Raw genomic sequence first — 25,000 nt, 5'->3', positions numbered from 1 at the left:
AAACAAACAGTCAGTCAACAGTCTCAATAAATAATGGCTTACCAACCGAACAAGGGACATGATCTGCTGCAGAACGATTACAAGCCTGTAGTCCGCCATCATCTTTGTTGTTGTGAGTTCTGAGACTCCGCGGGCTTAACAGTCATTGGCTAGAGGGTCGAGGGGTGGGGCGATGACGTCATGGTTTACGGTTTCAGTCGGTTTCAGGCGTCCACACGAATCCAAAACGAAACCGGGTAGATTTGAAACCACCTCCGAGGGTGGTTTCAGAAGTTTGCGGTTTCGGTCAGTGGGTTCGCCGGCTTCGTGTGGACGGAAGGCCGAACCGTACAAGACCTTTGCGGTTTCGCCATGAAATCGGCTTTGTGTGGACGGGGCCTAAGTCAAACCGTCCAATCTGAAGGCTCTACTTAACCACTCCCCCTACTCACTTCCACCAATGTAACGCGAACAGAACTGAGTAGGGGAGGGCGTAGCCTAACTAGTTTGTGAACGACCCAGAGAAACGCAACGCAAATTCAATGTGAACATGTATGAGGCTTTAATAAAATCCCGGACGATTTTGAAATTCCGCCACACATTTTTCGCCACACAAGTGTCTCAAAAAGAGTGCATGTCCGGGCAAAATAGGATGTCTGGTTACCCGACGTACGGGAAACCCATTTGATTCCTACCCTCCCACTGTTGAGTGTGGCGTGTGAATTGCGCGTGTCTCACGCTGAATGCGTGAGACTTGAGAGCCCTGTTACTGGTATATTATCCCGGATGTTGACAGTCGCAGTTCAGCAAAAGAGGTGTAGAAGAAGAAGGGGGCCGGATGTTGACAGTTACGGTTATGGAACTGTGCAGCGCCGTATGACGAATGTATTAAATATGCAAATTTGATCGGACCGGACTGGAAAGTATTACCCAACACAGTGGCGGGTGAAGTGACACAATTCACCCTGACACACACACACACACACACACACACACACACACACACACACGCACACACACACATGCACTGACACACACACACATGCACTGGCACACACACACATGCACTGGCACACACACACACACACACACTAGGGTTGCCGCGGTATACGGTATTACCGGTGTTACCGGTGTTGAGGCCAACACCGATTACTCGGTGTTGCACACCAGCAACACCAATTATTATTATTTTTTTCAGTAATAAAGAACAAATTCAGTAAAAATGAATAATATAATTAGAATTAAGGAAATTAAAATGTGTAGAATAGGCCACAGTTCTGCTCTGTGCGGGAGAATTGTCTTACAAGACCGGTAACCATAGCAACGCCAGTAAACAAACCCCGCGAAGCCCAATCCCTACGTGAGCTGTGTGTGTGGCACTGTGTGCGTCTGACCTGTGTGTTTCTATGTTCAGCAGCGTCTTCATGGTGGTGTGTGTATCTCCCTTCCAGGACTTCCTGCTAAAGGAGGAACACCGGGCACTGGAGTACAACCTGACCACCACAGAGCTGGAGCTCGACAACGTCTCTGCATCCTGGGACGAGGTGTGTTTGTGTAATAACTTCACTCATCGCTACGGTAACCATATCGTTGGTTACCCTGCAAATCCAGAGTTCTCGCGAGAGCCCAATTTGAATTTGCTCAGCGAGTCACTCTGGGAACGAGCAAAATACTCACTCCCCGATTCCCCTGGCCCAGAACATTAACCAATCACATCGGTTTTTCTGATATAGGTGGGCCGAAGGCGGAACTGTTTCAACAGTCCTATCTATTGGTTAGCTCCACTGGTCTGGATACGTCACCCCTTCTATTCTTCTGATTGGTCGTAGGGTTATCTAATTGCGTGCAGTGATATTTTCAAATGCATGCTTGATCCGCCCCTCAAGTTCGGCCATTTTCATTGCTCGTTGCCAGACCCTACAGCTTTCTAGATGTGGGTCTGGACTTCCAGGCTAACCGTTGGTTGCTTCGGGAGACATTGATCTGGACATAACCAGTATAGGTGAAGTCTAGCCGCGAGGGGAAGAGACCGAGATCTGCGTGGCCTTGTGGGTTAGGAACGGAAGTATCCTCCTGACGTTGTAGAACATGAAATGAGGTTGAGAGCCGGTCGTCCCCTGTCACACCCAGGTTCCTCGCTAACCGAGACACAGTCACCACATAGTGGTCAATATAACAGGCAAACAGATTAAAGAACCAGGGGACTTCTATTCCCATCATGCTTCCCCAGATAATGGATTGATTTGTGGCTATCACCTGTGGAGAGCCAACTCATTGTAGTTGTGCCCATAAACCTACCAGTGCACACAGGTGTGATTTATTGACCTCCCGATACCGTGAGAAAAAGGAGCTTGCATCATTATGCTTTCGCTTTGCTGGGAAACTTCTTCATCTGCTTTTTAGATCGGGAATCCTGAACACCCGCTTATTCCTGGATGCCCTCTTTGTACACTGCTCTTCCTAGCAGCATATCGTTCTTAGAGTGGGTCAGGGGGTCTCCTTTCTTTACTGTTGACAGCACGCACGTCAGCTCATTTGAATGTGAATTACACGGGTCGACTCGTAGACGAACCACAGCAACCCCACTGACCCATAAAAAAGACTGTAGAGGTCAATAATTAAACCACCTCGTCATGACAGCTTCCTCTTTTCTCCAGTGGATAGACGTGTCAACCCATGATGTATAGGATTGTGGTGACAGATTGAATGGACAACACTGGGAAGCCTTTGGGAAGCCTCTTTAGGGCCTCAGAAGGACAACGGGAATGGGCTGTGTTACGCAATGCAGCATCTAGGTATTTAAAGTGGGATGAATCCCATTATTCACCCCTCACAAGCAAACACAAAGTAAACCCTCATACACACACTGAATCTTAGCCTCGTGAAGTAAATCGGAGAAATTTACTTTGAATGTATTCTGTCTGTATTTACGGAATGTATTTCTCTTTTTTAAAGGCATGTTGTTTTGTGCACAATATAACAGAATCGAAAGATGCATGAAACAAGTTGACAGACTTTGAATACTTTTAAAATGTTTGATAAAAAGTTCACCTGATTGCATTTCATTATGTGCTCTAGTGGTACTAACTCCTCCTTTCTCCTCCTCTCCTCTTCCTCTCCTCCTCCTCTTCCTCCTCCTATTCCTCCTCTCCTCCTCTTCCTCTCCTCTTCCTCTCCTCCTCTTCCTCCTCCTATTCCTCCTCTCCTCCTCTTCCTCTCCTCTTCCTCTCTTCCTCCTCTTCCTCCTCCTATTCCTCCTCTCCTCCTCTTCCTCTCCTCTTCCTCTCCTCCTCTCCTATTCCTCTTCCTCTCCTCCTCTCCTATTCCTCTCCTATTCCTCTCCTCCTCTTCCTCTCCTCCTCCTCCTCTCCTCCTCCTCTCCTCCTCTTCCTCTCCTCCTCTTCCTCTCCTCCTCCTCTCCTCCTCTTCCTCTCCTCCTCCTCCTCTCCTCCTCCTCTTCCTCTCCTCCTCCTCTTCCTCTCCTCCTCCTCCTCTTCCTCTCCTCCTCTTCCTCTCCTCCTCTCCTCCTCTTCCTCTCCTCCTCCTCCTCTCCTCCTCTCCTCCTCCTCCTCCTCCTCTCCTCCTCTCCTCCTCCTCTCCTCCTCCTCCTCTCCTCCTCTTCCTCTCCTCCTCCTCTTCCTCTCCTCCTCCTCTCCTCCTCTCCTCCTCCTCTCCTCTTCCTCTCCTCCTCTTCCTCTCCTCCTCTCCTCCTCTCCTCCTCCTCTCCTCCTCCTCCTCTCCTCCTCCTCCTCTTCCTCTCCTCCTCTTCCTCTCCTCCTCCTCCTCTCCTCCTCTTCCTCTCCTCTTCCTCTCCTCCTTCAACAGGGCATCGGGGAACTGTTTGAGAAGATCAAGCAGGAGAACAAGGCCAGCGGGCCCCCCAACGGGGACGCGGGTCTCTTCTTCACCAACCTGTACGTCACGCCGGTGCTGAAGAACATCAGCCTGTACCTGGAGAAGGGCCAGATGCTGGCGGTGGCCGGCTCTACTGGATCAGGGAAGGTGGGCAGCACAACCTCCCCAAGACTGAAGGGGGTCACGGACCCCTTAGGCCCTCGTGGACCCTCCTTGCGTCCACCACAAGGGCCGGACATGCGCCTCCCGAAAATGTTAACGTTCCGTCGTGGCGACACCGCAGCGAGGGCTGTGATTGGTCCACTTTCTAAACCAGCAGAACCATAAACGTTCACGACTGCGTCGAAGCGTCTGCGTGGTCATAGCGTTGCGTGAACTTGGAACCATAATCAGCCCTTAATAGCAAAATACCTGATCTGATGCGAAAATGACGGGCAGAAGAGGTGTACTTTGGAAGGAGAGGTGTACTTTGTGTATGTATGTCTATGTATTTGCATATATGTGTGGGTGATTGTGTTCGTATGTGTGCATGTGCGCCTGCATGTGCCCGTACATGCAGGCGCACATGTACGGGCACATGCGCACGTGCGTGTCTATGTGTGTGTGCGTCAGAGTGTGTGTGCGTGGACATTTCTTGGACTGACTTGCCCCTGGCTCTGGTTCCAGAGCTCTCTGCTCATGATGATCCTGGGAGAGCTGGTTCCGTCGGAAGGGAAGATCCGACACAGCGGGCGGATCTCCTTCTGCCCCCAGACATCCTGGATCATGCCCGGAACCATCCGTGACAACATCTTGTTTGGCCTGACCTATGACGAGCTCCGATACACCTCCATCATCAAGGCCTGTCAGCTGGAGGAGGTACTGACGTCACGTCCTGTCTGGGGCTTCACTGTTGTCCTGCTGGGGTAAACAAAAGCTGCATGTTTGTGTTCAGGGGTCTTAGGGGCAAGAGAGCTGAGTGGACAGAGGAATCATATGTGCAATAGGGGAGAGAGAGGGAGGGAGGGGGGGAGAATGAGACAGAAAGGACTGTGATCACATGGGAGAGAGAGAAAGAGAGAGGGATAGAGTCAGAGGGAGAGATGAAGAGAGAGAGAGAGTAGTAATTACAGGGATAGAGAAAGAGAGTTACAGTTTAAATAGATGAGAGAGAGAGCGAGAGAGAGAGAGAGAGAGGGAGAGAGGGAGAGAGGGAGAGAGGGAGAGAGGGAGAGGGAGATCTAGAGAGAGAGGGAGAGAGAGAGAGAGATTAGTACACAACAGGGCACTTTCTGCTGAGTCTCAGTGTTGAGTGATGGCTTCTTCTCGTTCCGACCTCCAGTGTGAGCTGGGGCGGACGGTCCCAGCTCACACTGGGGCCGTCTGCTGTTGCCATGGAGATGGGATATCATCTTGCCGGTTGCATTTCATGAACATGACAATGAGGGGGTTCCTGACTGACCGATGATGAGCGCTGGAACCCCTACAGTGAAGGGCCTACAGTGGACTGAGCCGGTCCTTTGGTTAAGTGCTTTCAACAGTGTGATCCACATTCAGAAGGAATTGTTTCGTATAAACACACACACACACACACACATATGTGTCATCTACGTCTATGTCTTCGCGATACTTCAATGAGGACAGCCCATCATCCGTGATCTGACGCGGGCGCAGACTAGTACAACCTCCCCCAGTGACGGCCTCCCTCTCCCCTTGGCGTCACTTCCAGCGTTTAGGCTAAACACCGGTCTGATGTCACAGCAAACAGCCCGCTCTGCGCTATTGAAAGGCTCCAACAAAACAACCACATGACACACCCTGACACGACATGAAGCAGGCCTCCAAGACCGAAAGAGGGAGATGATGAGGACTCCGCTTAACTTATGTAAACACCACTGCTGTCATGGTGTGCCATTGTGTGTAATGCAAATCATGGTCTATGGCACAATACACACAGTCATCATGAGTCACCAGTCATGTGGGGGGGGGGGAGACCCAAACCAAAGGGACACGTCTAGACCCAATGCCATGAAGATCAGGTGCTCCTCCTACAAGGGGAATCACCACGGCAACCCCCTGGTGGGGGGCTAGGGGCGGACCTGGCAGTGATCCAGACCCCCCCCCCCCACCTTGTTGAAACACCAGACAACACAGCCCTGGGTGGTCCCCCAACCCCCCCCAACTCTGTTCAAACCCCAAGTAAGCTGCTAGCCCCTAGCCGCTAGCTGCTAGCCTAGCTGGCTGGCTTTGTTCGGCTACTCGACTCCCAATATGCCTTTTACCAGCTGGCCCTGCTGGCCAGGCCATTAAACACCCGTTAACTTAACTCCCTGTGGCCTGCCTGCAGGGGAGCGGAAGCGGCAGATAAGAAGGTAGGAGGTTTTGTGTTTCAAGGAATAAGATGGGAACCTTTTGTGTTTAAAGGAATAAGGTAGACTTAATCCTTCACTTCATTCCTGCGCCGTCCTCCCTCAGTGTCCCGCTTTGGTTTGGGTCACAGTATTGGTCGGCGGCGTCTCGTACTGTCCTGTTTGTTTTGATGTCCTGTCCTGTCTGTCGGCACACTAAACGTTCTGGCCTGGGTGAATTTGTTATTTGTTGTATTTGCCATGTTTTATCGTTCACATCTTTGTATTACGTATTCATTTACTATTTGTCATTTTACTAAGGCTATAGAGTACCTTTAGCTGCAGAAGGATGGGTATACAAACAATAATGAATGCAAACATAGCAAAACAAATATATGATATGACCCAACCATATTATCTATATACACAAATATATATGTTTTTAAAAAGAGTAACTGTCAGTTACTTTTACTTTAACTGTTAGACATCCAAATGTGAGGACCAGGTTCTGAGCACTTTTCAAGCTGCACTGCAAGAGGAGAGCTTATGAAGTCCCAGTAGTTTAAGGGTACTAAACTTATGGTCCCAGTAGTTTAAGGGTACTTAACAGTTCCACAGCCACACTGCCTGCTGCTCCACTGAGGCTCACCATATGAAGTCAGGTCTTGGATATTGTAACATGTGGAACCTGCCCACGTCGAGGTCTCCTTCTCTGGGTCCTAGTGCCCTGACGCTGACGTTGTCATTCCAAATATAAACAGTTTACAGTACTTGCAAGCAGCCAGTGTACAGGATATCTTATTTTGACCACATTAAACAGTGAACCAATACTCTGATAGCCACTTTCTTAATTATTTTACAGGGGCCTTATATCCAATAGATTTCAGTCTAATAAATACAATTCAATAATAAGGTCAATAGACCCTTTTTCATCTTGGTATGATACACACTGGTGCAGCTCGTAACACTAATCACGGCCCCCTTTATGTGCCGCACCACGGGGAGACTGGACCAGTGAGGACCATGTACCCTGGAACATAGAAGCAGCAGACCATAATGAGTGTTATTATGGGGGACACCCGTGTGGGTTCTTGGCTGACGCAACATAATGAATCTGATATTTACATTGATGTGTGTGTGTGTGTGTGTGTGTGTGTGTGTGTGTGTGTGTGTGTGTGTGTGTGTGTGTGTGTGTGTGTGTGTGTGTGTGTGTGTGTGTGTGTTTGGGTGTGTGTGTGTGTGTGTGTTTTCTACGACGATGCATCTGAGAAAAGGGTCTATTAGTTAAAAATACGCTTCTAATCCAAGTATCGGAGCCGGTACTCCTATCACTCTGGAAGAGGGAGCGCGGTAGGCGGAGGCTTGTTTCGGGGGAGGTGACGCTACCCTCATGGCCTGTGGTATTAATGTTGGTTTAGCGTCATCACAGTGACTGTTGTAAAGACTGGTGTGGCGGTACGCCCACAGGGTCTGGGTTACCCTCAGTGAGATGCCCCCGCTCTGTGCCATCACGCCACGGCATACTCACTGGAAACCACTTCCAGCCGTCCCTGTTCATTCAAAGGAAGATGCAAAACGCAATCGTTCCTTTTTGTCCCTCTGACCATGTTCATGGCAATCTAATAATTACAAATATAAGTATAACCGCAAGCGGTGATTAACGGGGTCCGAGCAAAATGAAAAGTCAAGAACACACTAATGGAAGATATCTAAATATGACATATAATTATGAAGGAAAGATGTTGATGTTCCTCTTAATGCCATACTTTGCCACGGCTTTCAGGTGACTGGGCTGCAGAGCAATGGCCGAATGTCATGTTCAGCATTGTCTAATAGGGAATCGAACTCTCAACCTAAGGATCACCATTACACAGCATTATCCCGTTCAGCCACTGACATTCCTGAACTGCATGAAGCCTCATTCACATGGTGAAAATGTCGGTTGATAAGCACACATCAAGAAAACTCCAAGCACACATTTCACAAGAGAATTAAGGGCTTTCTTAAAAGAGTATAGATCCGAAAATGTGCACTGTTAATGGTAGCCACCTAATGGTAGCCTTAAGGTAGTTATACAATAACAAAATGGTCATATAGGCTAAATGGGTTGAGACTGTGGATGTTTGGCTTTTCTATGAAATTGTGGGAAAATTAAAAAAATGTAGGGCAGAAGACTAGGGTGAAAAAGATGCATCTGATTTTAGAGATTAATATTATGAAAGAATTTTGAGTCCAGGTCAGTCTGGTGAGGAAAAATAAGCCTAATTCATGATTATTTACAATAGCGCCACCTTTGGGTGCAGTACCATAAATGTGGATTTATGGGTAATGGGGGTTATTGGTAACCACACCTGAAAATGTCAAGAGTTTTCGACTTACGCTATAGGCTGCAGTATGAATTTGAGGGGAATAAAAAACGTAACATAAACAATAGGGAATGAAACCTTAGTGTAACCTTGGCAAAAAGATGGCCACAGAAAAGTGAAAGAAATCAGTGAATTAGTGAATCACAAAACATTTGTCTGCATCACAAAGTCCTTGGTGCTGCCTGTGCTGGTCTGAGTCCTAATTTCAATATGTTTGTTTGAATGGGAGACTTTATAAGCCTGACTTTGCCCGCCTACGTACTTCTGCTCAATTAGTATAGTCGCCGGTTTTCTCCGGCCAAATTTTGCCGTGCCAATCAGTGAACAGAGGGAGTGGCTGAGAACAATGATGTTGAGGTGGTGAGTTAGTTTAAGTTGTAGTCAAACGTTAGCGATTGGTTATGGCAGAATCAGAGTGGCACCGGGCAGATCCAATCGTTTTAAACTCCATCAGACACCTGCGTGTCTGATGGAGACAAATAAATCACCAAGTGATTTATTTTTGTTAATGGAGATTGGCCTGACTCTCTGTGCAAATTAAATGAAGTACGAGAGTCTGGTAGGACCAGGCCAAGACTTGACCACGTTATCTCTGTATTGCTGCTTGTATTCCTCCCTCTCATCTAGTCTGGTAGGACCAGGCCAAGACTTGACCACGTTATCTCTGTATTGCTGCTTGTATTCCTCCCTCTCATCTAGTCTGGTAGGACCAGGCCAAGACTTGACCACGTTATCTCTGTATTGCTGCTTGTATTCCTCCCTCTCATCTAGTCTGGTAGGACCAGGCCAAGACTTGACCACGTTATCTCTGTACTGCTGCTTGTATTCCTCCCTCTCATCTAGTCTGGTAGGACCAGGCCAAGACTTGACCACGTTATCTCTGTATTGCTGCTTGTATTCCTCCCTCTCATCTAGTCTGGTAGGACCAGGCTAAGACTAGATCACGTTATCTCTGTACTGCTGCTTGTATTCCTCCCTCTCATCTGGTCTTCTTCCCTCTCTGGTCAGGACTTTGCGCTGCTCCCTGAGAAGGACAAGTCCCCGGTGGTGGAGGGCGGTGTCACACTTAGCGGGGGCCAAAGGGCCCGCATCGGCCTGGCCAGGTACCACCAGCCACACACCTGTCAGCATGCACTCTGTCCCCGTCTTCGTTTAATGTGACTGCATCACCTTTTCTCACATGACAGCAGCTCGCGGATTCACTGTCTCTCCAGTTAGAACTACTCATGTTGATATCGCTGTGTTGTCTCTGTTGTAGAGACAACGCAGCGACACTTCTAACCAAGCCCCCCAAAAAAATCTCAGTCTGCAACCTAAGCTCAGGTTCACATAGAAAAAAAACATCATAAATTGACGTCAGAACCCAAATCCTTGACCAATGAAGTCAACGGTCCAACTTTCTGCACATCTTTTTTCAGGAAGCACTATTAGAAAATAGCAGAGCGTGGCTGTTTCCCCTCGACTCTTGCTGAAGATGTGCTACTGAAACACAGCGTACCTCCGTGCTGACGCGTGGAACGCTCACCACTTATCTCACAGTATAAACTGATGAAGGCCTGAGGGGGGATCATATGAGTCACTGCTGTTATTAACGGTATCCAGTCATCCATTAATTGTACTTTACTAAAAATAGCCGGGGTGCATAAGCTTTCCAGTGTGCGTAGTCAAAGTCATAACAAGTGTCTGATGGATGACTTCTGCAATTGTCCCCGTTTAGATGCGGGTAACAAGGGACCTTAACTTGCTCACTAATTAACCAATTAATCAAAGTGAGGCTGTTGTTGGTGTGTTGACAAACATAAGCTATGAGAGTGTAGCGTCGACGATAATCCCACTTCCTTCTATGTGTTGTTCTCTCTCTTAGCACACTGGGATGCTACACAATATTGATCACCCCTCCATACAATCGATTTCTCGTAGCCACGGTTCTCCCTGGTGTGTGTGAGCATCCGGCTGGTGCTTGTGGTGCTTTTTACAACCACAGTAGATAGATGTTCTGGCTCGCCTGAATCCCTTGTAGATCATTAAAAAGGCGTGCATATCCATTTGTTAAAGTGTCCGGGATCTGCCTGATGGCTTCCTTCTCAGATGGGATTTAAGTACCTCCATCATTCCTCATGATCTGATTTAAGCCACTCTCTTGGAAACCGCATCACATGCTCATCTCTCCGTCTAACTTCCTCTATCTCTAACTCTGCAATCACTCTCTCCTTCAGGTAAGACAAATGAGCAAAAACAACAACTCCAATGTTGCCTAACAACTTGCCGCTTATGTGGGTTTTTGGTTCCAAAATGGCAGGCTTTAAAGGTCATGATCGATCGCTCAGGGTCATGTGATCGGTTATGGATCGCAACTGTAATTGTTGCAGGGAGCGTCCGTGCGTAACTAAATGTATTGATTCTGGGAACAGGGGTGACATAAGTGGGGTTAACTTTACAGATTGAACCTTGCAAAGTAAAGCTTTCATCACTCTGGGCCTACTCCAGCTGTTTCCCTTACTACAAGGACACCATACATCAGTCACTTGGTCACAAAGTCACTCAAATTAATATTTTCTTCTGTCCCCCTCTGTCTGTCATCATCTCTCTCATATGCTTTGTGTGTCTGTGTGTTTGTGTGTCTGTGCGTGCATGCGTGTATACACGTTTATGTGTGTGTGTGTGTGTGTGTGTGTGTGTGTGTGTGTGTGTGTGTGTGTGTGTGTGTGTGTCCCCCAGAGCCCTGTATAAAGACGCAGACCTTTACCTCCTTGACTCTCCTTTCACCCACCTGGACATCGTGACGGAGAAAGAGATCTTTGAAAAGTGTGTATTAGCAACAGAGAGTCTTTCATGTCTTTGGGGGGAGGGATAGTGTTTGAAGGTCAAGGACATAGGTTTTGTTGTACTTGACATGTTAAGGTTGCGCATGGTTTAACTGTGTTATACTGTTAGGTTAGAGGGACTAAAGATGTACAATGTACAATGCTGAAGTTGTATTGTTATTTTTCACAGTAGTATTTAGGTATTGGGACATTGTAAAAGCCAGCCTGTCTTTCTCTTCAGAGAGCCATAACCAGCTACGCCCTTGATAACATTTCTCTATAGACAAAATATGAAACACATATGGTTTGTGATGACAGAGGCGGGAGATCTGGCCACCTTGATGATGTCTCTTTGGATGTAACCCGGCGTAGAGTCTGCCTGTCCAACCGGTCCGCCCATGCCCCCCCACCCAGGTGCCTGTGCAGACTGATGGCCTCCAAGACCCGGGTGGTGGTCACCAGCAAGCTGGAGCACCTCAAGCGCGCCGACAAGATCCTCCTGCTCCACAACGGCGTGTGCTACTTCTACGGCACCTTCTCGGAGCTGCAGGCCCAGCGGCCCGACTTCAGCTCCCTGCTGCTCGGCCTGCAGGCCTACGACAAGATGACCGCCGAGCGGCGCAGCTCCGTCCTGACGGAGACGCTGCGCCGCGTGTCCGTGGACGAGACGGCCGCCTTCCGCTCCCCCGACCCGCTGCGCCAGGCCTCCTTCCGCCAGCCCGGCCCCCCCCCGTCCGTGATCGGCGACACCCACCACCCGGAGAAGCGCAAGCAGTCGCTCATCCTCAACCCCCTGGCGGCCGCGCGCAAGTTCTCCTTCATCGGGGGCTCCCAGGGGCCGCCCGCCCCCCCGCAGGAGGACTCGCAGCACCAGCTCTCGGAGCGGAGGTTCTCGGTGGTGCCGGAGGACGACCAGGTGGAGGAGGGGCTCCCCAGGGGCAACATGTACCACAGCGGCCTGGAGCACCTGCACGGCCAGCGGCGCCAGTCGGTGCTCGCCTTCATCACCAACGGGGGCGGGGGCAGCGGGAGCAGCGGGGGCAGCGGGGGCGGGGGACAGAACCAGCACCAGCGGCGCCACGCGCAGATGCAGTCCTCCTTCCGGCAGAAGCTGTCCCTCACGCCGGCGTGCCAGCTGGCGTCGGAGCTGGACATCTACGCCCGCCGCCTGTCCCTGGACAGCGTGTTCGACATCAGCGAGGACGTGGACGAAGAGGACATGGAGGTAGGGGGGCTTCCAGAGCACGAGAGACCAGAAGGCACAGCGAGATGAGATCAGATTAGTGTCGTGCTTTAGATAAAACAGGTTATTGCAAATATGTTGATTTGCATTTTTTTTTTTTTTCAAAAGCTCAAATATGCCTGAACTATGTTAAGTATGTTAATTGTCCCATGGGTAAAAACAAGGTTAATTTTATTTCTGATTTGTTCTACTAAAACCAGATGTTTCTCTTCACAGCAATGTTTTGCGGATGAGCACGAAAACATTTTTGAAACGACCTCATGGAACACCTATCTGCGCTACATCACCACCAACAGGAACCTGGTCTATGTCTTAATATTCATAGCTGTTGTCTTCATTATTGAGGTAAATACGATTTATATTTCATATTGATCCAACTTCATACCGTTGATTAGCTCCACTCTGAATGCACTGTGAAGTCGAGTGCTGTTTCTACAGTGCATATGTCTTCTCTCACTCTGCAGGTTGCAGGATCAGTCATAGGCATATTTCTCATCACTAAGTAAGTATAATGTTTCATTAGAGTTCATCACTTTCATCACTCATTCATTCATTCATCACTCATTCATACTGCGAAGAAGAAAATATATTGTTTGACTATTTACTCAAGCAACACACTGCAGTAGTTTATTCTAATTTAATGTATCATCACTAAAGGGCTGATTATGGTCCCACGTTCCTCACTAAAGGGCTGATTATGGTCCTACGTTCATCACTAAAGGCCTGGTTATGGTCCCACGTTCCTCACTAAAGGCCTGGTTATGGTCCCACGTTCATCACTAACGGCTGATTATGGTCCCATGTTCCTCACTAAAGGGCTGGTTATGGCCCCACGTTCATCACTAAAGGGCTGATTATGGCCCCACGTTCATCACTAAAGGGCTGATTATGGCCCCACGTTCATCACTAAAGGGCTGGTTATGGCCCCACGTTCATCACTAAAGGGCTGATTATGGCCCCACGTTCATCACTAAAGGGCTGGTTATGGCCCCACGTTCATCACTAAAGGGCTGATTATGGTCCCACGTTCATCACTAAAGGTCTGGTTATGGCCCCACGTTCATCACTAAAGGGCTGGTTATGGCCCCACGTTCATCACTAAAGGGCTGATTATGGCCCCACGTTCATCACTAAAGGGCTGGTTATGGCCCCACGTTCATCACTAAAGGGCTGATTATGGTCCCACGTTCATCACTAAAGGTCTGGTTATGGCCCCACGTTCATCACTAAAGGGCTGGTTATGGCCCCACGTTCATCACTAAAGGGCTGATTATGGTCCCACGTTCATCACTAAAGGGCTGGTTATGGTCCTACGTTCGCCCAACGCAGGGGGGTCACGGACCCTTTAGGTCCTTACGGACCCCCCTTGCGTCCACCCCAAGGGCCGGACGTGCACCTCCCAAATATTGTAACCTTCTGTTGAGGCGACACAGCAGCGAGGGCTGTGATTGGTCCGCTCACTAAAAGCCCGGCGCAGAACCATAAAGGTTCACGACTGCGTCGAAGGCGTCTGCTTGAAGGTGGAACCATAAGCAGCCCTTATTCCACGGCTCTTCTCCCTGCTGTGGAGCGCTCCGGTCTCTTCATGGGCCTTCACAGCCTCCGGCGTTGAATCATTTTAGATGGCCACTGTCAAGGAGTGGAAGTAGTCCGATAACTTCAACACCAGCGTACTCAGTTGCTAAGCAACGTCAACGTCTTTGGCGGACAATTTTCTCTGCTGATCAACACTACGAATGCTGGTAACAAATAAATGATCCCTTACTTAACACCCCTTAACTTCCCCTTATCCAAGAGAGATCTGGAGGAGCGAGGCCAACCCCAACTCCCCCAGCTACATCGCGGAGCACGCCAACATGACCGTCTCCAAGCCCACCCACCTGGCGGTCATCGTCACGCCCACCAGCGCCTACTACATCATCTACATCTACGTGGCCACGTCGGAGAGCGTGCTGGCCCTGGGCTTCTTCAGGGGCCTCCCCCTGGTGCACACGCTGCTCACCGTCTCCAAGAGGCTCCACGAGAAGATGCTCAGCGCTGTGCTGCGAGCCAACATCGCCACGCTCAACACCATGAAGACCGGTGAGGCCCCCGCTCTGATGTTAGGCCCCGCTCTGATGTTAGGCCCCGCTCTGATGTTAGGCCCCGCTCTGATGTTAGGCCCCGCTCTGATGTTAGGCCCCGCTCTGATGTTAGGCCCCGCTCCTAGGTTAGACCCCGCTCTGATGTTAGGCCCCGCTCTGATGTTAGGCCCCGCTCTGATGTTAGGCCCCGCTCTGATGTTAGGCTCCGCTCTGATGTTAGGCCCCGCTCTGATGTTAGGCCCCGCTCCTAGGTTAGGCCCCGCTCTGATGTTAGGCCCCGCTCTGATGTTAGGGCCCTGCTCTGATGTTAGGCCCCGCTCTGATGTTAGGCCCCCGCTCTGATGTTAGGCCCCGCTCTGATGTTAGGCCCCGCTCTGATGTTAGGCCCTGCTCTGATGTTAGGCCCCGCTCCTAGGTTAGGCCCCGCTGTGATGTTAGGCCCCGCTCTGATGTTAGGGCCCTCCTCTTAGGCCTCTCCTCCTAGGTTAGGCCCCTCCTCCTAGGTTAGGCCCCCCCCCCTCCTCCTAGGTTAGGCCCTCCTCCTAGGTTAGGCCCCTCCTCCTAGGTTAGGCCCCTCCTCCTAGGTTAGGCCCCGCTCCTCCTAGGTTAGGCCCTCCTCCAAGGTTAGGCCCCGCTCCTCCTAGGTTAGGCCCCCCTCCTCCTAGGTTAGGCCCTCCTCCTAGGTTAGGCCCCTCCTCCTAGGTTAGGCCCCGCTCCTCCTAGGTTAGGCCCTCCTCCTCCAAGGTTAGGCCCCGCTCCTCCTAGGTTAGGCCCTCCTCCTAGGTTAGGCCCCCCTCCTCCTAGGTTAGGCCCCTCCTCCTAGGTTAGGCCCCTCCTCCTAGGTTAGGCCCCGCTCCTCCTAGGTTAGGCCCTCCTCCAAGGTTAGGCCCCGCTCCTCCTAGGTTAGGCCCTCCTCCTAGGTTAGGCCCCTCCTCCTAGGTTAGGCCCCCCTCCTCCTAGGTTAGGCCCTCCTCCTAGGTTAGGCCCCTCCTCCTAGGTTAGGCCCCGCTCCCTCTAGGTTAGGCCCCCCTCCTCCTAGGTTAGGCCCTCCTCCTAGGTTAGGCCCCTCCTCCTAGGTTAGGCCCCGCTCCTCCTAGGTTAGGCCCTCCTCCTCCAAGGTTAGGCCCCGCTCCTCCTAGGTTAGGCCCTCCTCCTAGGTTAGGCCCCCCTCCTCCTAGGTTAGGCCCTCCTCCTAGGTTAGGCCCCTCCTCCTAGGTTAGGCCCCGCTCCTCCTAGGTTAGGCCCTCCTCCTCCAAGGTTAGGCCCCGCTCCTAGGTTAGGATGATATTATGAATAGACTGCGTCGGGTTCTCCGACGTCTCTCGTACTTCCACAACTACTCAACTTCCTCATACACGACCAAAGTCGCGTGATAAAACGTCACACCAAACTGTGGCGTTTGGTGTGAAGGCACAGTAGAGCGTCGAGGGAAGAGCCGCCGACGGTCACTCTGCCCCCCCCCCCGTCTCACTGAACCCGTCAGACAGCGAGGGCTGCTGGAGAAAACGTAAAGCTGATCTTTATCTATGCTGCTGCAGAGTCCGAGCAAATCACGTAGATAATAATAATATTAATGGATAGAATTTATCTGGTCACTCAAAGACGCTTTACAAAGAATAACAAGAAAACCAAATACAGATAAATTCAAAATAAAAATCAGGTTTTGATTTGTGTCAGGTGTGGTATGGGTGGGCTGAGGTGTCATACGCTTTCTTGAAGAGGTGAGTTTTGAGTTGACTTTTGAATGTGGTTATTGAGTCTGAGTTGCGTATGTGTGGGGGGAGGGAGTAGATCTACGTAGCCTTGAAGTTAGTTTCCTCATGATAGAATACGTGTAAAAAAAAGTAGTATATTGTACCTTTAATTACAGTATGTATTAACTATCTTCAATATACCTTTTTGTTGTAAGTGTATGTGCTAAAAGCGGCCTCTTGTAATGTGTCTGGTGTTCTAGAGGTCTAATGTTGTTTTGGGCCCGGCGCAGGTCGGATCATGAACAGATTCACCAAGGACATGGCCACTATAGACGACATGCTGCCTCTGGTTCTCTTTGACCTCATACAGGTAGGCTGGGCCTCATGCACATACACGTCTTATCCTGGTGTTCTAAACAATAGACAGTGCTCATGACTCAATTCATCTGAATTGAATTCAAGGAGTGGTGTGAATCTCAGATTTAAATACATTCATCTGACCGAAAAAACTAAATCAATAACTAAAGACAATAAAAATCCCAAGTTATTACATATTTTTCACCAATACTTACAGTGCATTACACATCTATGGAGCCGAATCACCGTCCGGTGGAGCCGATGAACCCATGCTGCTCCACGGGAGCAGCATGGGTTAAGGCCACTGATATGTTATTGTTTACAATAAATACAATGCTTCAAATGTAGATAGTCCTACTGCACAAAAGAGTAAAGCTACATATCCAATGAGAAAAATACAGTTATAATAACCCCCCTAAAGCCATCCAATAACATTAGCCAAAAAGGGACTGGTTTATCTGATTAATGTCTGACAAATGTACGCTAAATGTGTGACCCTTCTGACTGCAACGCGGCTCTCTCTCTCTCTCTCTCTCTCTCTCTCTCTCTCTCTCTCTCTCTCTCTCTCTCTCTCTCTCTCTCTCTCTCTAGTTGAGCATAATCGTGTTGGGAGCTATATTCACCGTGTCCATCATAAGGCCCTACATCTTCATCGCAGTCATCCCTTTGGGCGCCATCTTCGTCTTCCTCCGGAAGTACTTCTTACGAACTGGACAGCAACTCAAACTGCTTGAGGCCGAAGGTAAGACTATTTGCGTGCGTGCGTGCGTGTGCGTGTGCGTGCGTGCGTGCGTGCGTGCGTGCGTGTCCCTTAGACCGGTTCCTCCATGCAGGAATAAAAAATATTCTATGAATGCAGGAAGTTGGGGAATAAAAGAAAAGATCCAAACGTCAGAGTCGCCCCCGCCCAGCCATCAGCAGGCAGACCTACCGGCGACTGTCACCATAGCAACCTGTGGTGATGGGGTCAGAGGTCAGAGGGCTGCCACACCCATTAGGGGACGGCTCCCTGAGTCTGCCGGCCGAGTCAAGCTGAGTCAAGAGTCCCCAGAAACACCGGGTTTATTTTTGCTGGTGTACCTTTTGTGCCAGAGTGAAGCGGAGAGGAAGAGAGCGGGTCATCTGTGCAGACCCTGCTGACAGACATGACAGGGTGTTGTCGTAGATATCGGCCCGGCACTCAACGCCATCCCCCTCATGGTAACGTCCCCGACTCTGCCAGGCCCTGCTCTGCCCGGGACCGGGTCAGAGAGGGTGACCCGATCTGGGACTTCCTTCAGCTCCATCCTGGACTCTCCTCTACAAAGAGAGAGAGGGGAATGTGTGTCACACATTGTCTGTGCACAAAGGACAGGGCAGAATGTCACATGCTCTGCTCACCACTGGCTCCTGCCCATAGCAAACACTTGTGAAGTGGAATTGTGTGTCAATGTGAAATCATGTAGTGGGACACTGTGGGTGGGGTCCTTTGAAGACTGAAGGAGGGAGGATATTCCGAGAAGCACAGGGATGTACGATTCATTTGCAATTAGTGAGGAGCTGTTTAATGAGAAATAATTTAAATCTGGGAAGATAATTCAATAGAGTGAGATAGAAACAACGCTGAAATCTCCACCCTTAAGTGTTTGCCTTGTCTCACTAGGGCTTGGTGATTTGGGCTTACATAAAAACTCAGATTTCTTCGAACCAAACCCGATTATCATTTATCGAGTTGTTTCTATAAGTGAAAAAAATAAATAAGAATTAAGTTTGGATTTGTTTTGATGAATAACAATGATTAACAGAAGCACAATAAATAACACACTTCTCCCCCTCTGCTGGGGCCTCAGTTTGAGACGTTGGAATAGAGATGATGTTCTGCTGCTTACGGTTGCCACAGACTTTAAGCAAACTCTACACACTCACATCTTTCAGTGCATGCTGGCATGTTGATATTAACCCATTTTTTTATACCATTTCTTCGAATTACGATTCAAAATCGAATAATCACCCGGCTCTACGTCAAACTAGGTTGTAAATGTTTTTGCTTTGATGGCCCTGAATTTAAGGTCTTTCAATTTCTTTTCCCAATTTCAACATTAAGTTGAATTGTATAAACTAAATGTAATTCTCCTCAAACCTGCTTTAATGCTACCGCTCTTAGTAAACCTGCTTTAATGCTACCACTCTTAGTAAACCCGCTTTAATGCTACCGCTCTTAGTAAACCTGCTTTAATGCTACCGCTCTTAGTAAACCCGCTTTAATGCTACCGCTCTTAGTAAACCCGCTTTAATGCTACCGCTCTTAGTAAACCTGCTTTAATGCTACCGCTCTTAGTAAACCTGCTTTAATGCTACCGCTCTTAGTAAACCTGCTTTAATGCTACCGCTCTTAGTAAACCTGCTTTAATGCTACCGCTCTTAGTAAACCTGCTTTAATGCTACCGCTCTTAGTAAACCTGCTTTAATGCTACCGCTCTTAGTAAACCTGCTTTAATGCTACCGCTCTTAGTAAACCTGCTTTAATGCTACCGCTCTTAGTAAACCTGCTTTAATGCTACCGCTCTTAGTAAACCTGCTTTAATGCTACCGCTCTTAGTAAACCTGCTTTAATGCTACCGCTCTTAGTAAACCTGCTTTAATGCTACCGCTCTTAGTAAACCTGCTTTAATGCTACCGCTCTTAGTAAACCTGCTTTAATGCTACCGCTCTTAGTAAACCCGCTTTAATGCTACCGCTCTTAGTAAACCCGCTTTAATGCTACCGCTCTTAGTAAACCCGCTTTAATGCTACCGCTCTTAGTAAACCCGCTTTAATGCTACCGCTCTTAGTAAACCCGCTTTAATGCTACCGCTCTTAGTAAACCCGCTTTAATGCTACCGCTCTTAGTAAACCCGCTTTAATGCTACCGCTCTTAGTAAACCCGCTTTAATGCTACCGCTCTTAGTAAACCTGCTTTAATGCTACCGCTCTTAGTAAACCCGCTTTAATGCTACCGCTCTTAGTAAACATGGAGGCTACTGGCCCAACAGCAAACAGCTGAGGTTCAGCCGTCACCGTTTAGCCCCAGGAGCTCCCCGGTGACCCTCTCTCGCCCCCCGCTCTCCCTGCAGCACGGAGCCCCATCTTCTCCCACCTCATCATCTCTCTGAAGGGCCTGTGGACCATCCGTGCGTTCGGGCGGCAGGCGTACTTCGAGACCCTGTTCCACAAGGCCCTGAACACGCACACCGCCGCCTGGTTCCACTACCTGGCCACGCTGCGCTGGTTCCTCTTCCGCTGCGACGCCATCTTTGTCTTCTTCTTCACTGCCGCCGCCTTCATCGCCGTGGGAACCAACCGTGAGTGCTGGAGGCGACGGGAGGGAGGGGGATGTGCGGGGAGATGAAGGTTCACACACGCAGTAGAAACGCGCGCACACACAAGCAAGCGCATGAACACACATCACATGGACGTATACAACACCTGTGCAAACATGATGCCGCGCACAGTCGCACACACACACGCGCACACGCACACTCTGGACCTCTGACGCAGTGGTAATGGAGTGTGTGATTGGAGCAGATTAGGAGCAATTTGTTAGCAATGGCTTCTTAATAGAGCTGAACACTTAAATACCTTCATGACATGAGCCGTGTGTATGTGCATGAGTGTGTGTTAGTTGGCTATTTCTGTTAAATGAGCATGTTTGTTTGGGTATTTGGCTCTATGGTTGCAATAGTGTGTGTGTGTGTGTGTGTGTGTGTGTGTGTGTGTGTGTGTGTGTGTGTGTGTGTGTGTGTGTGTGTGTGTGTGTGTGTGTGTGTGTGTGTGTGTGTGTGTGTGTGTGTGTGTGTTCCCCAGAGGATAAGCCAGGGGACATTGGCATCATCGTGGCTCTGGCCATGCTCATCCTGGGGACCTTCCAGTGGGCGGTCATCACCAGCATCACCGTGGACGGTCTGGTAGTTACACGCACACACACACACACAAAAACACCGAAAGCATACAGACAGAACCAGTAACACATTTATGCATGGACAATGGACACCCACGCAAATATCATTGCATGTGACTGAATGTCTACAAACCCTGTCATGCATGCACACACAAGTATCAGGAGCCCAACGCGGTTGGGGGACAGCGTGTGAGCTCTGCTTAAGAGCCAGTGGACCTTCGCTAGCAGATGGCTCTCAAAAGTGTTGAAGGAACGACCGCTAAACACAACAACTCGTGCTGACGTCGTTCGGCTGATTTGTTTGGGAACAGCAGGCATGAGAACCAAGTACAACAGTTGGGTCAGCAGAACGGCTCTACATATGGCACTCTGGTGTGCTTTCAATTAGTCTGGCATCTGAGCTCCCATATTCGTCCGTCCATTCATTCATCTTTTTAGGGTTGACCTCCACATATCACATATCACACCACACGTAATGGTGTTCTGCCGGGTTGAATGGTGCCGCATGAATGGTACATTCACATGTATTTGAAATTTGGAATGCGTTATCAGACAGAACGGAGCTCTCCTCAGCGGCTAGCCTGTGGAGACCAGCCGCTGTTTGATTTCCTAGATGTATTATAATAATTATGGTTTATAATATAAAGCCCAAAGTCAAGGTTTATTGTCATTTGTGCAGAAAACGCAGGGTCATTCTCTACATTGTAATTCTTCTTCACCTGGCAGTCAAACAATATGTAGGAGGCATGCATCCATTGTTCCATCCCTCCACCCAATCATCGATCATCAATCAATCATCCCTTCTCCCCCATTGGTCCAAGCCCCCGTCCATCCATTTATCAGATCCATTCACTACGTATACATTCATCCACCCAACCAGAGCGGCGTTCAGAATCACTAACTGTCTGACCCAGCTTATCACCCACTGTTTAACACATACACACACCCACAACACATGCACACACGCCAACACGCATGCTGTCACACACACACACGCAATTAAATTCAAACTCCAGTAAAGTATCAACCACAATAACGTGGATTAACCCCACAGAACACATTGCACGACTTTAAGCATTAAAATATCATAAGTTGAAAGAGCAGACGTACATGCATCTGGGCAGTAACACGCATTCACAAACACACAGACAAACACACAAACACACGCACATTTGTAAAAACCTTACACCTACAGATAACAAAACATAAATAGACACACAAAAACACCCGCACTCACATTCACAGACACTTCGAAACCACGCACACACAATCAAGCTGTAGACTTGCAGAAACATACAGACACACTGAGTACTCTGCTAGGCGAATCACTGTGTTGGTATCTGACTGGGAAGAGGGGGAGACTCCATCCACAATACTTACCCACTGACCCGCATAGGTCACTCCCTTCCTCCCTCCCACATAAACACACGTGCACGCACACGCACACACACACACACACACACACAGTTTCTCTCGGCCGTTTAACCATACCTTACTCCCATCTCCCGCCCATCCGTCCTCATAAATGGAAATTAAATTCAAACTCCAGTAAAGTATTAAACACGATAACATTAATCAACACCACACAGCAAGACAATAGGCCTCATCATATATCACGAGCGAAGCCGGCAGACTTTGTTTCATTTTGGCAGAAACTCCCACATGTTGATGTCTGATTTTGAAATGCCATGTAGTGGGTCATCAACCTTGATCCTGGCAAAATATGGGCCCCTAGTCCCATTGAATCCCCTTTCAGTTGTGCTGTTGAAAATGGAGTATAGCCGTTTGATACAGTATTAAAACGCAAACATCCTTCGCTGAATGTTTTTAGTTGAGTGCAAACTTACGTGTAAACGGCACACAATCATAAGGTATACTATATGTCTTCATGGGCACCTGTGTGGGAAATTTGAAAGTTTTGATTTCGTTATACCACAGCTCTGTATCTACACGTTTGTCTCTGTATCCACTGGCTTGCCAACAGAGGACCCTGTCTCAGTAGCAGTGGGACTGGAGAATGTCGTCCTCTGGATACGTTTGGGTTTTTCTACCCTGTTTCTGAACACCAGGGTCAGTCCTTGCGTTTAGCCACACGTTTCCTATGGCCCCCACAATGCTGCTTGGTTATGAACAGCGTATACGGATCCCATTAGCTGACGCCCTGGCGACCACCCACAAACTAGCCTTCCTGGACTCCACAACGATGTTAAACTTCAGACCGACCATTATTCAACAATGGGCGACAGCATCCTGTCTCTCACCGAGACACTCCCCTCCCTCAAACATGCCAGCTCATCTTCTATTTGGTGTTCCCCCCCCCCTCAAGATGCGGTCCGTGGACCGGGTGTTCAAGTTCATCGACCTGCCGTCGGAGGACAGCCACCAGGACCTGGTCATCGACAACCCCCACGCGGACGGCCTCTGGCCCAGCCGCGGGCACATGGAGGTGCAGGGGCTGACGGCCAAGTACACGGAGACCGGGCGCGCCGTGCTCAGCAACGTGTCCTTCAGCGTGGACGGGGGGCAGAGCGTGAGTCTAGGAGGGCTGGACCATTCGTCCAAAGCACCATGGGATACAACAGCATTTATTTATTTTCCGTGATTTGTTACTGACTACTATTTTTTTCTTTACAATTCAATATTTCAATAAAGATGTTATAATATCAATTAATCTCTACACATAGGCCTGGCTTGAGGAAAGAGCAATTTATATGTTAACTACTTCCAATGTTGTGTTGGTCATACTATAGGATGATTTATTGCTTCTTTAGTGAATAATACATAACATAAGGAACTTAATAAACCAAATAAATCACATATTAAATCGCAATCGCAATATTGGTCCAAATAATCGCAATTAGATATTAATTTTTTTTTTTTAACCTTTATTTTACCAGGAATAATCCCATTGAGATTCAGTATCTATTTTACAAGGGAGTCCTGGCCAACACAGCAGATTATTTCCCCAATCGTTCAGCCCTAATCTCTAGGCTTCTTTACACTGCCAAGCCGGTTCGGTCGCGGCTCGGCACGCCTGGTGATTTCACTGCCCTGCCTGCGTAAAAACCGAGAGGGTCAAATCCCCCGTCGTCACTGGGCCGGCTTTCTTGGTTCACTGGAGAAGGCGGGGCTACGCACGGAGAATAGAACCCTTTAGAATAATTTCAATACTACGAATGTTTTTAATTACTTTCATGATGACTAAGAGATATGAGACTCGCATGCGACAATGAGTATGCATCTGAGTGTAGGCTAAAAATTAACTATTTCCAAGTGCAAAACGCGAACATATTCTTTATTTTGCTGACCACTCGTTTTTTAGGATGGGTGTTTTCCTTTTGGAGGATAAAAAACGCCCCCTGGAACTGCGGAGCCGTCTAATCGCATTTACATCAGAATGAAACCGCCAATGTGTGTAGGGTCCGGGAGGGTAAATTGGGGTGCAAGCTCAAGCCGGTGATTTATCTTGGGCAGTGTAAACGTGCGGCCCATGGTGGGAAAAAGGCGTGCATAAGACAGGCATATTTGGCAGTGTAAAAACGTTCTCTCTCTCTTTCTCTCTCTTTTTTCTTCTTTCTATCTCTTTCTCTCTCTCTTTCTTTCTCTCTTTTTCCTTCTTTCTTTCTATCTTTCTCTCTCTCTTTCTTTCTCTCGCTATCTTTTTCTTTCTCTCGCTCTCTCTCTCAATCCACGACCTCCAAGGCGATTCGACGACCTACGAAGCCGCCTTCCCAGCTTATTGGCAGTCTTTACTTTAGTGGGTAAAATGGAGGTGAAGGTCAGCATCGAGAGATATAGGCACGGAGCGTGTAGGGAATCGCTTTAGAAGAACGATTGGAACGCAGTCCAATCGTTAGACTGGACACTTAGCAATCATTGTATTAGCACTTCAGTTTAGGTCCAAACGGTGTTGCAAGCGACCCAACCCCACTTAGTGAAAATCCATCTTCTTGAATAGCAAATGTATCCTTTTTACAATAACTGATATTATGAAATGTGTGTGTGTCTGTGTGTGTGTCTCTCTGTGTGTGTGTCTTTGTGTGTGTGTCTCTGTGTGTGTGTCTCTCTGTGTGTGTGTCTTTGTGTGTGTGTCTCTGTGTGTGTGTCTCTCTGTGTGTGTGTGTGTGTCTCTCTCTCTGTGTGTGTGTGTGTGTGTGTGTCTCTGTGTGTGTGTGTGTGTGTGTGTGTGTCAGTTTGTGTCTCTCTGTGTGTGTGTGTGTGTGTGTGTGTGTCTCTCTCTGTGTCTCTGTGTCTGTGTGTGTGTGTGTCTTTCTCTCTCTGTGTCTGTGTGTGTGTGTGTCTCTCTCTCTGTGTCTCTGTGTGTGTGTGTCTCTCTCTCTCTCTGTGTGTGTAGGTGGGTCTCCTGGGTAGGACC

The 25,000-nt window shown here is 48.8% G+C and overlaps 1 protein-coding gene across 1 annotated transcript in view; it reads left to right on the top strand.

Annotated features, from left to right (window-relative positions):
* The window catches only part of cftr (CF transmembrane conductance regulator), a 44,028-nt gene that overhangs the window by 13,465 nt on the left and 5,563 nt on the right, over positions 1-25,000 (top strand). The window contains exons 9-23 of the mRNA XM_030366296.1: positions 1,431-1,523; positions 3,805-3,981; positions 4,501-4,692; positions 9,536-9,630; positions 11,246-11,332; positions 11,746-12,556; positions 12,791-12,919; positions 13,039-13,076; positions 14,370-14,656; positions 16,643-16,722; positions 17,301-17,451; positions 19,802-20,029; positions 20,532-20,632; positions 22,952-23,155; positions 24,980-25,000. The exon at positions 24,980-25,000 is cut by the window's right edge and continues 135 nt beyond it. Coding sequence (XP_030222156.1) covers positions 1,431-1,523; positions 3,805-3,981; positions 4,501-4,692; positions 9,536-9,630; positions 11,246-11,332; positions 11,746-12,556; positions 12,791-12,919; positions 13,039-13,076; positions 14,370-14,656; positions 16,643-16,722; positions 17,301-17,451; positions 19,802-20,029; positions 20,532-20,632; positions 22,952-23,155; positions 24,980-25,000 — 2,694 coding nt within the window. The remainder of the gene's footprint in view (positions 1-1,430; positions 1,524-3,804; positions 3,982-4,500; positions 4,693-9,535; positions 9,631-11,245; positions 11,333-11,745; positions 12,557-12,790; positions 12,920-13,038; positions 13,077-14,369; positions 14,657-16,642; positions 16,723-17,300; positions 17,452-19,801; positions 20,030-20,531; positions 20,633-22,951; positions 23,156-24,979) is intronic.

The sequence above is a fragment of the Gadus morhua genome, chromosome 9 (assembly GCF_902167405.1).
Source record: "Gadus morhua chromosome 9, gadMor3.0, whole genome shotgun sequence".
Classification (NCBI taxonomy): Eukaryota; Metazoa; Chordata; class Actinopteri; order Gadiformes; family Gadidae; genus Gadus; species Gadus morhua.
This window is presented reverse-complemented; position numbering and strand designations above follow the sequence as displayed.